This window comes from Lontra canadensis, unplaced genomic scaffold (assembly GCF_010015895.1).
Source record: "Lontra canadensis isolate GAN:19392208 unplaced genomic scaffold, GSC_riverotter_1.0 scaffold66, whole genome shotgun sequence".
NCBI lineage: Eukaryota > Metazoa > Chordata > Mammalia > Carnivora > Mustelidae > Lontra > Lontra canadensis.
In genome coordinates, this window is record NW_022631060.1 from 6,048,467 (window position 1) to 6,056,393 (window position 7,927).

Here is a 7,927-nt window from a genome sequence, read left to right on the forward strand (position 1 = left end):
CTTAGGTACCAAGCACTCACACCACACTGGGGCTTAGGACACCTCTTTATTGCTGTTAGAAAAAGGCAGTTACAATAGTTTCTCTAGATGTGGAAGGAAACAATGTCCCCAAACCCAGGGGGAACCAGAAAATGTATAGCATCAGACAGAGGAAAGGTAGGGCAGGAAGCCAGAGCCTGCTGAGAACAAAGCTGGGTTTAAAACCAGAGTATCTTCTTCCCACCTGCTCCTTACACAAGCCCAAGGTTCTTGCCCCAGCCTCAGCTGCCAGGACACCCTCCTTTGGCCCAAGGGCCTCCTAGCTACCACAAGTCAACAAAGGTGCCGCTGGGGAACTTCAGGGTAGGGTGGGGGGGGAGAAGGGGGTAGGGGTGTTGTCCTAGCCCAGTGCCTTTTGCTCACCCTGAGGTACCCGGTGCCTGTCCCTCAGCCAGCTGTGCCTCCTGGGAAGAGGCCTGGACACGCAGGCCAGGCTGAGGAAGGGGCTGCTCTGGTCAGCACCAGGTCCCGCGCTGGTGCTCCTCAGTTCACCACTGCCGAGCTGGCCATGGTGTTCACACCGCAGGCCCCAGACCCACGATGCAAGTAGTAGTAACCCTGGCGGGAAGGCAAGGGGGCTGGTGAGGGCGCTCAGGCAGGACCAGGGTGGGCGGGCCCGGGCCAGGAAGACCAGACTCACCTCCTCGCCCCAGTCTGAGCCCCAGCTGTTCTTGATGGCCCAGAAGGGAATGCCAGAGCCTGGGGAGCAGTGCGGGGTGCAGGTCAGGGCTCCCAGCCCTTTGCACTCTCCCAGTATCTGCTGTGGTCTACTGGGACAGGTACTAGGAAAAGAGCAGAAAGCCAGACAGGCCCACCTACCACCCTCCCAGAGACCTGGTGTGGCTTTGGGGTCAGCGGAGGACACCCAGCTCCCTCCCCACCAGCAGGTTACTTATCTGAAACAGTTCTACCTCCCACTGCCTCAGCATTCCCATCAGAGAAGGGACAGAGGACTCCTGCCTGGTCCAAGACCCACAGCGGGGTAAGGACAGGGTTCCCAGGCACTCCCTCCTTTTCCCCATCCAGAGGTCCTGAGAGGCTGTGGCCCAACTCCTGCCCATGACGCGAAGCGGCTGGGCAGAGGACAGGGGGGTGGTCAGTGGAACTCACGGTTGCCGTAGCCCACGAGCAACACAGCGTGGTCGATGAGCCAAGGGCTGCAGAGGGGCCGCAGTGGGTGCGAGATCCCATGGCGGTAGAACTGGGGGTGGGGAGAATAAAGAGTAGGGGGCCACCTCCAAGGAGAGGTGGGAAGGGAGCTGGCCAGGGATGGGCAGAGGCAGCAGAGCCGGGGCCTTACCTGCATGCCAAAGGCATTGATGGCGACGGAGATGGGGCCCTTCTCCGCCAGCCAGGCCGCCAGCTCTGAGACACGTGAGGGACCGCGTCAGGGACAGCCAGGCCGCAGCCGGCCTGCCCCCACCCTCGCCCTGGCCCTTACTCACTCTCCTCATTCTGGCTCAGCTCCACTGAGTCATTGATGTAGACCCTCGCCTTCTTTGGAGAGAAACCGCAGGTCTGCATGCGGCCGCGGTAACTGTAGTCGTCCTCCGTCTCCAGCCCCCCTGGGGAGTGGCGGGGTCGGATGGCGCCGGGAAAGAAAATAGGGACCCCTGTGTGCCACACACTCGTCTTCTCCAGGCCGGGGGCCACACTCAGCCCCTTCTGCGAGGTCTCAAGGTCCTCGCCCACCCCAGACCAAGGCCCTGGCCTCTGACCAACAGCCTCCCTCTAGAGATGAGGAAACAGAGACTAAGGGGGCTGAGGGAGGAACCAGGGAGAAATATGGCTGAGACGAGACTCGATGCCCAACTTCTGATCCTTACTCATCCCAGAACTCCTAGGGCTCTTTGCCTTGGCTGGCTTGCCCTGCTCAGACAGTCTGCTCCCAGTGTGGCCCAGACCCCTGCTGGGCTCCCAGTCTCTGCACAGCCACTCCAGTCCCTCAGACTTTCATCCCTGGGCCGCTGAAGCCCACCACGGAACTGAATTGCCAGTTTAAGTCAATACCTCCTCAAGAATGAGGTTATGTTGTTACAGAAATATAGACCTCCAAGCAGCAAAAATACCAAGACCCCTGCTGTGTACCAAGGACTTTATGTATCATCTCCTCACTTGATACTCAGAGCAACCATGGGAAGTGGTCAAGATGAGCCCCATTTCACAGAGTTGACTTGCTGAAGGTTTTCATTAAGGCTCAACATCAACACCCGAACCAGTGAATTGCACTGACCCCCACTGCCCCTCCTGACCCCATGAATGCATACCCAGAGTCTTTATGGCCGAGTAGGCATTGGAGGGCAAGCCACCCAGGCAGGCCTTGTCCACCTTGTCACAGTCCAAGAGCTCTAGGAGACAGAAGCCTGGTCCTGAGGAGCCCTCTGGAGGGGCTGGCCAGGGGGCAGGGGCGTCGAGTAGGATGCTCACCCTGCTCGGAGAGGGAGAGCAGGGCCCCCTGTTTCAGGAACCACTGGCCCTCCACATTGCCGGTGACTGAGAAAGCCCAGCAGGAGCCACACATGCCCTGCAAGAGAGGGGCAGAGTCAGACCGGAGCCCCCTCCGCACCCCAGTGCAGTCCTCGTGTCCCGCCATTGCCTCTTAGAGATCCGACCTGGTTCTTGACTTTGGTGACAGCCCCCTTTCTCCTCCAGTCCCACTCGGATGGGGCAGAGTCGCCAGTGGACTTGTCTAGGCGCATCTTCTCGCCATGGTTCTCTCTTAAGAGGGGATTCAGGTAGATGGTATGGAACTCCTCCTCTGTGGGCAAAGGTGGGCAGGGGATGGGGGGTATGGGGAAAAGTATAAGGCAGCCCTGATCAGGGGCCTTAGGAGGAGACCCTGACTCTTCCAGGCTCCATGAGGGCTCTGGCCACCACTGCTACCTGTAAGGTCACTGAACTTGGTGACCCCATACTGAGCTGTGCCACGGTCCAGTGCCTGGATCTTCTGTGCTCGCATCATGTTGTTGGAAAAGACAGACATGCGCCACTGGGTTTCTGAGAAAGAAAGGAGCAGGAGAGGAAAGGTTTGGACCCCAGGCAGATGATAAAAGGCACTTGGGACTAACAAGCACAAGGTTTCCCTGGGGAGTAGGTGGGCTCTGAATCAGGCCTCAAGCTCTTTTCAAGGACAGAACTCTGGGGAGGTCTGGAGGTGAGGAGAGGTCCGGACCTGTGAGTGATGAGGGGGAGGTGGGAACAATTTTTTGGGTCACACTGAATTGATGGTATCCCAGGAGTGAAAGCAGAAGCAAAATGGGCTCCAAAGGGTATCCTCAGACAAGAGGTCATGGGAAAAGACTACCATGCTGGGGAGATGGGGGTACCAGCGGAGAAAATCTGGCCTTTGCCCCTTCCCATTCTACCCAGAATGATGAAGACCCATGCTTTCTGGTCAAGAAAAAAATATGGGAGAAGGGGACAAGTCCCTGAGGCAGCTGTCCAGTCGTATGAGGCTGGGCAAGAACTTGGGGATTTAAGGGGTCCCTGAATGGATGCACTGCCTCTTGTGTCCTTCTCCTCCCCAACACCAAGGTACCAAAGGGGGTAAGGTCCTCATTTGATTGGGACAGGTACAGCCAAGGCAGGGTCCTCACCCTCCTTCGACTCATACGTCCGATTATAGGTGGTAACGAACTCCTTGAAGATTGAAGCCATTTTCACAGAAAAATCCTGTAAGAGGCACACGGGTCTTTACAAGGAATCTTTCACAGATTCACCAGGAAGCCCAGGCCAGGGGGAGGGAAAGAGAAAAGGAAATAAAGCAGCAGCCCCCTGCCAGATGGAGCTGGGCTCCTCACCTGGGGCAGGGGTTCCTTGTTCAACAGCGGAAGGACTGAACTCAAAGTCTCATTTTTGTCATCTGGATAGGGTTAGAACAGAGAAGAAATCAAGGCTGAACCCTGAGTGAAGCCTGGTCTGAACTACGCCAGCATCCTTGGGCTATCCCAGCACCTGTGACCTTGGTATCCACTGGGCCGCAGTCCCGTCTCAGTAGCATGTGTTTTCCTAGCTCGTCCAAGACTTCGAAGCTGCAGAGCTAGAGAGAGAGGAGGAAGCCAGTCTGGGGGCTGGGAACGGAGCAAGAACTTGGCAAGGTGGAGCTGGAAGCGCCTCATGTGAAGATCCCCTCCAAGGCAATCAGCCCCCACAGTGCACAGTGAGGCCAAGTGAGCACCCTGTCATGCCCACTCTTAAGTGCATTTTGGTTTCCGGCCCGCAGAACCTTGGGAAATGACTCTGGTGGGGTAGTTGCTGCCTCTTCCATCACTTGACCCAAACTCATCACGGGGACTGAGGAGTCACAGGAGCCCTACCACTCACCAGGGTCTTCTTGGACACAGGGAGCTGGCACACCGTGGGGTCGTTGCAGGGAGGCTCCTCTAGGGTCGCCCTCAGGGAGAACAGCGACCCCTGGCCCGCCTGGAGGGAGGAACGGGTGAGGCGGACACATCCCTCGCTCCTCAGCCCGTCCCTCCCACAGCCCCGCCCTACCCCCCTTCCTTTCCCGATCACCAGAATTCGTCCCTCGTCCCACGCCCCCACCCCGGGCCCAGGCCAAACTTCCCAAGCCTCCGACCAGAGCCCCCGCACACCAGGACCAGGAAGCCCGCACCCCAGGCGGTCCTCACCCGGCGGACGCGACCGCGCACGGCCCCCAGCGTCGCCCGCGTCCCGGCTGCCCGGCCGCGGTTGTACATCTCCAGGGCGAAGCGGGCGGGCCCCAGCAGCGCCGGGTACGCCGCCTCCCGGGCCTGAGCGTCGGCTGCTCGGCGGGGCGGGGCGGGAGCGGCGCCCAGGAGCAGCCCCAGCAGCGACAGCAGCGGTAGCCAGCGTGCCATGGCGAGGGCGAAGCCGGCGGCCCGGACGCACCGACCGACGGACGCGCGGACCAACTGACAGGGGTGCGCAGCCCGCGGCCAGAGGGGCCGACGTCCCTCCCCCTGCTCCAGGGGCGGCGGGGCGCGGGCCAATGGACGCGGGCTCGGTGCGCCTGCGCACTCGCTTATTTACGCGAGGCACGTGGTCCGCGCCTGCGGTGCAGGCGAGTCTTTGCCAAAGCGCGATGAGGAGGGGGAGGAGGGGGGGGGGGAGGGGCGGAGGAGGGGGAGGGGGAGGGGCGGGGGGGGGGGGGGGGGGGGGGGAAGGGGTGGTTGCCTTGCCTCCTCGCAGCAGATCAGTCAGTCTGTGGGCATGTGGCCCACCCAGCTGCCGTCTTGGAATAATCCTCTTAGGTCTTGGAGACCTTTAGGGAGGGGAAGGAATGCTGGCCTGGAAGTAACAATAGTTAATTAACAGTTGGTTTTAGAGCCTCGGTTCACAGCTCAGTTGCCCCTTTGAGGCTCCTCCGCTCATCAGCAAGATGGCACATAGTATTCCCCGGAATGGCAGTGCCTACCGCTGTCGTGGGGATCTAACACAGATCCGCACGCATTCGGTAACCACTAAAGCGAGGTGCCGCGTGTAGGACTGTTCTGTGGTTCATTCAAGCTTTCACAGCTGTGTTCCAGGGCCTTCTAGCAAAAAGATGCATGAATAGATGTATTAGGCACCGTGCTGCCTACTTGGAGCTCTTGTGGAGAGACATGAGAATGAGATTGTCCTGCAGGGTGTTCCCAGCTAGGGAGAGAAACAGGGAAGAGAGAGTTTAAGGGGATGGAGGAATTCCCAGAAGGGGATGGAGATAGTTTGGGCTTAGAGAGCGTGGACGACTAACACTAAATGGTCGCCCGGTCCAAACCTGACTTGTTGCAGCAGCAGAGGTCTAAAAAGGTGAAGTGACTTTCCAGCTACTCAGAAATACGTGCTGGAGCCAGACCAGAGCTGGCTTTGAGCTCTGTCCTGGCTGAGGCCTGAAGGTTTCCAGCAGGTGTTTACCTCTCCCTGCTGCGCAGTTTAAGCTCTTCCGGGCGCCCTCTGTGTCTCTCACAGGAGACAATCCCAGGTCCTTAATGCAGGGTCTAGAACCCCTCCAGTGCCGACCAGTCAGTCCTCACCCTGTGCTGTGCACTTGAAACGTCAGCCTCTGTCCATCTGTGTCTCACAAGTTCAAGCTCTTGCACACTTCAGGAACTTCCCACTGCTCTTCCCTCCACCAGACACCCAGACACCTTTCATTTCGCAGTCAGGGGTCTTGGAGAAGTTTATGACCCCACCCAGTCACTCCTTAAATGTTATCTTGTTTGATGCCACTGCCCCTGGCTGGGCCCCTGGCTGGGCCAGCTGCCCCTGCTGCTGTACTCCTAGATGCCTAGCCCCTGAACTTCCTCTCACACTGGGCTGCAATTTCTGTGTCACTTGTGGCTGTCCTCCGGAAGGCAAGGAGCGGGTCAGGGCAGGGACCTTGTCTTGCTTGCTGCTGCTTCCTCAGTACCTCGCAGAGTACCAACACACTTAATACCTGCTTAACAGATGTTTGTTGATTGAATGCATGACTCCTTTGGCGTGCCCTGGAGTGGGCATGACGTCACCCAACTGTTATTTAAAGCACAGCTGCATTTTCTAGAAGGATAAGTGATGTGAGGAATCTTGGAAATGCCTGCCTGCATCTATGGCAGGTCCCATATCCATGCTCACATACACTTCATCTCCTGACAGGTCTGAAGCTGAAAGAATTAAAAATAGGAATTGCTAAGTCCCCAGAAGAGGCAGTGGACTTTTCTTAGATCCAGGTTTCTGGAGATCCACGTCGGCCTTTGTGGGAAACGGTCATCTTTCTCAGACTTTGGTCCCTGAATGCTGGAACCAGCTGAAAAGTGGCTTGTTTTCACGGCAGAATGAGGCAGGAGAGCATAATGATAATTTATGGATCGGTAGGGCAGCAGGGTATTTTTTTAAGGTGCATGTATGTTACCTTGGGCAATTCTCGCAACAACCTGGAAGAGAAATATTCTAAGTGAGGAAACTGAAACCGAGACAGGGAAACTAAGCAGACCCCATGAGAGAAAAATCTGAGTCTTTTTTCCTTGCTCGTTTTCCTGCCCCTATTCATGAACCCCTGCCTTACACAGGCCTTAATGTATGTCCTCTGGGTGAAGGTCAAGGAGTCAGTTCTTTCTTTTTTTTTTTTTAAGATTTTATTTATTGGGGCGCCTGGGTGGCTCAGTGTATTGGTCCTCTGCCTTCGGCTCAAGTCATGATCTCAGGGTCCTGGGATCAAGCCCCGCATCCAGGCTCTCTGCTCAGTGGGGAGCCTTCTTCCCCCTCTCTTTCTGCCTGCTGCTCTGCCTACCTGTGATCTGTCTCTCTCTCTCTGTCAAATAAATAAATAAAATCTTTTTAAAAAGATTTTACTTTGTGATTTTTTAAAAAGATTTACTTTGTGAGAGAGAGCGAGAGCGAGAGCACAAGTGGGCTCAAGCAGGTGGGGGTGGGTGGGAGAGGCAGAGGGAGAAGCAGACTCCCCGCTGAGCAGGAAGCCAGATGCAGGACTCCATCCCAGGACTCTGGGATCCAGACCCAAGCCAAAGACAGCCGCTTAACTGAGCCACCCAGGTGCCCAAGGAGTCAGTGATCTTTTGGAGTCTTCCATCAAACAAGATAACATTTAAGGAGTGACTGGGTGGGGTCATAAACTTCTCCAAGACCCCTGACTGCAAACACCTTGACCCCAAGACCCCTGGCTCCAGGGCACAAGTGACTTACGGAGGACACCTGAGCGCTCATCTTTATTCCGCCAGTTCCCGATGCCTGAGAGGACTTGTACGCCAGACCGCCATCCTAGATAAAGACTCCAGACCCCGCCAAAGACTCATACTTCTTTGCTTTCCGAGGCTCACAGACACTCCACGTGTATCTGCTTTCTCTGTATCTTCAATGAACTCTGCTTTCCCCTCCAGCTGGCTCACGTTTGATTTCCATCCTATGTGAAGCCAAGGACCCCTCCTTG

General features: G+C 57.0%; 1 protein-coding gene across 1 annotated transcript; it reads right to left on the minus strand.

Moving 5' to 3' along the window:
* Positions 1–27: 27 nt before the first annotated feature.
* On the minus strand, positions 28–4,995 carry CTSF (cathepsin F). The gene is made up of 14 exons (XM_032879565.1): positions 4,671–4,995; positions 4,363–4,461; positions 3,994–4,078; positions 3,840–3,901; positions 3,636–3,711; positions 2,923–3,036; positions 2,652–2,797; positions 2,467–2,563; positions 2,307–2,387; positions 1,485–1,604; positions 1,340–1,404; positions 1,150–1,240; positions 680–738; positions 28–597 (listed from the first exon to the last, which is right to left on the minus strand). The coding sequence occupies exons 1-14, from the start codon at positions 4,878–4,880 to the stop codon at positions 523–525; spliced, it is 1,380 nt and encodes a 459-aa protein (XP_032735456.1). The 5' UTR covers positions 4,881–4,995; the 3' UTR covers positions 28–522.
* Between the last annotated feature and the right edge of the window lie 2,932 nt (positions 4,996–7,927).

Excerpts from the sequence above, each read along its gene's own strand:
- CTSF (XM_032879565.1), bottom strand. The coding sequence starts at position 4,880 with ATGGCACGCTGGCTACCGCTGCTGTCGCTGCTGGGGCTGCTCCTGGGC. Across the intron at positions 3,902-3,993 it reads AGTGGATACCAAGGTCACAG|ATGACAAAAATGAGACTTTG; the intron begins GTGCTGGGATAG and ends AACCCTATCCAG. Across the intron at positions 3,712-3,839 it reads ACAAGGAACCCCTGCCCCAG|GATTTTTCTGTGAAAATGGC; the intron begins GTGAGGAGCCCA and ends TGCCTCTTACAG.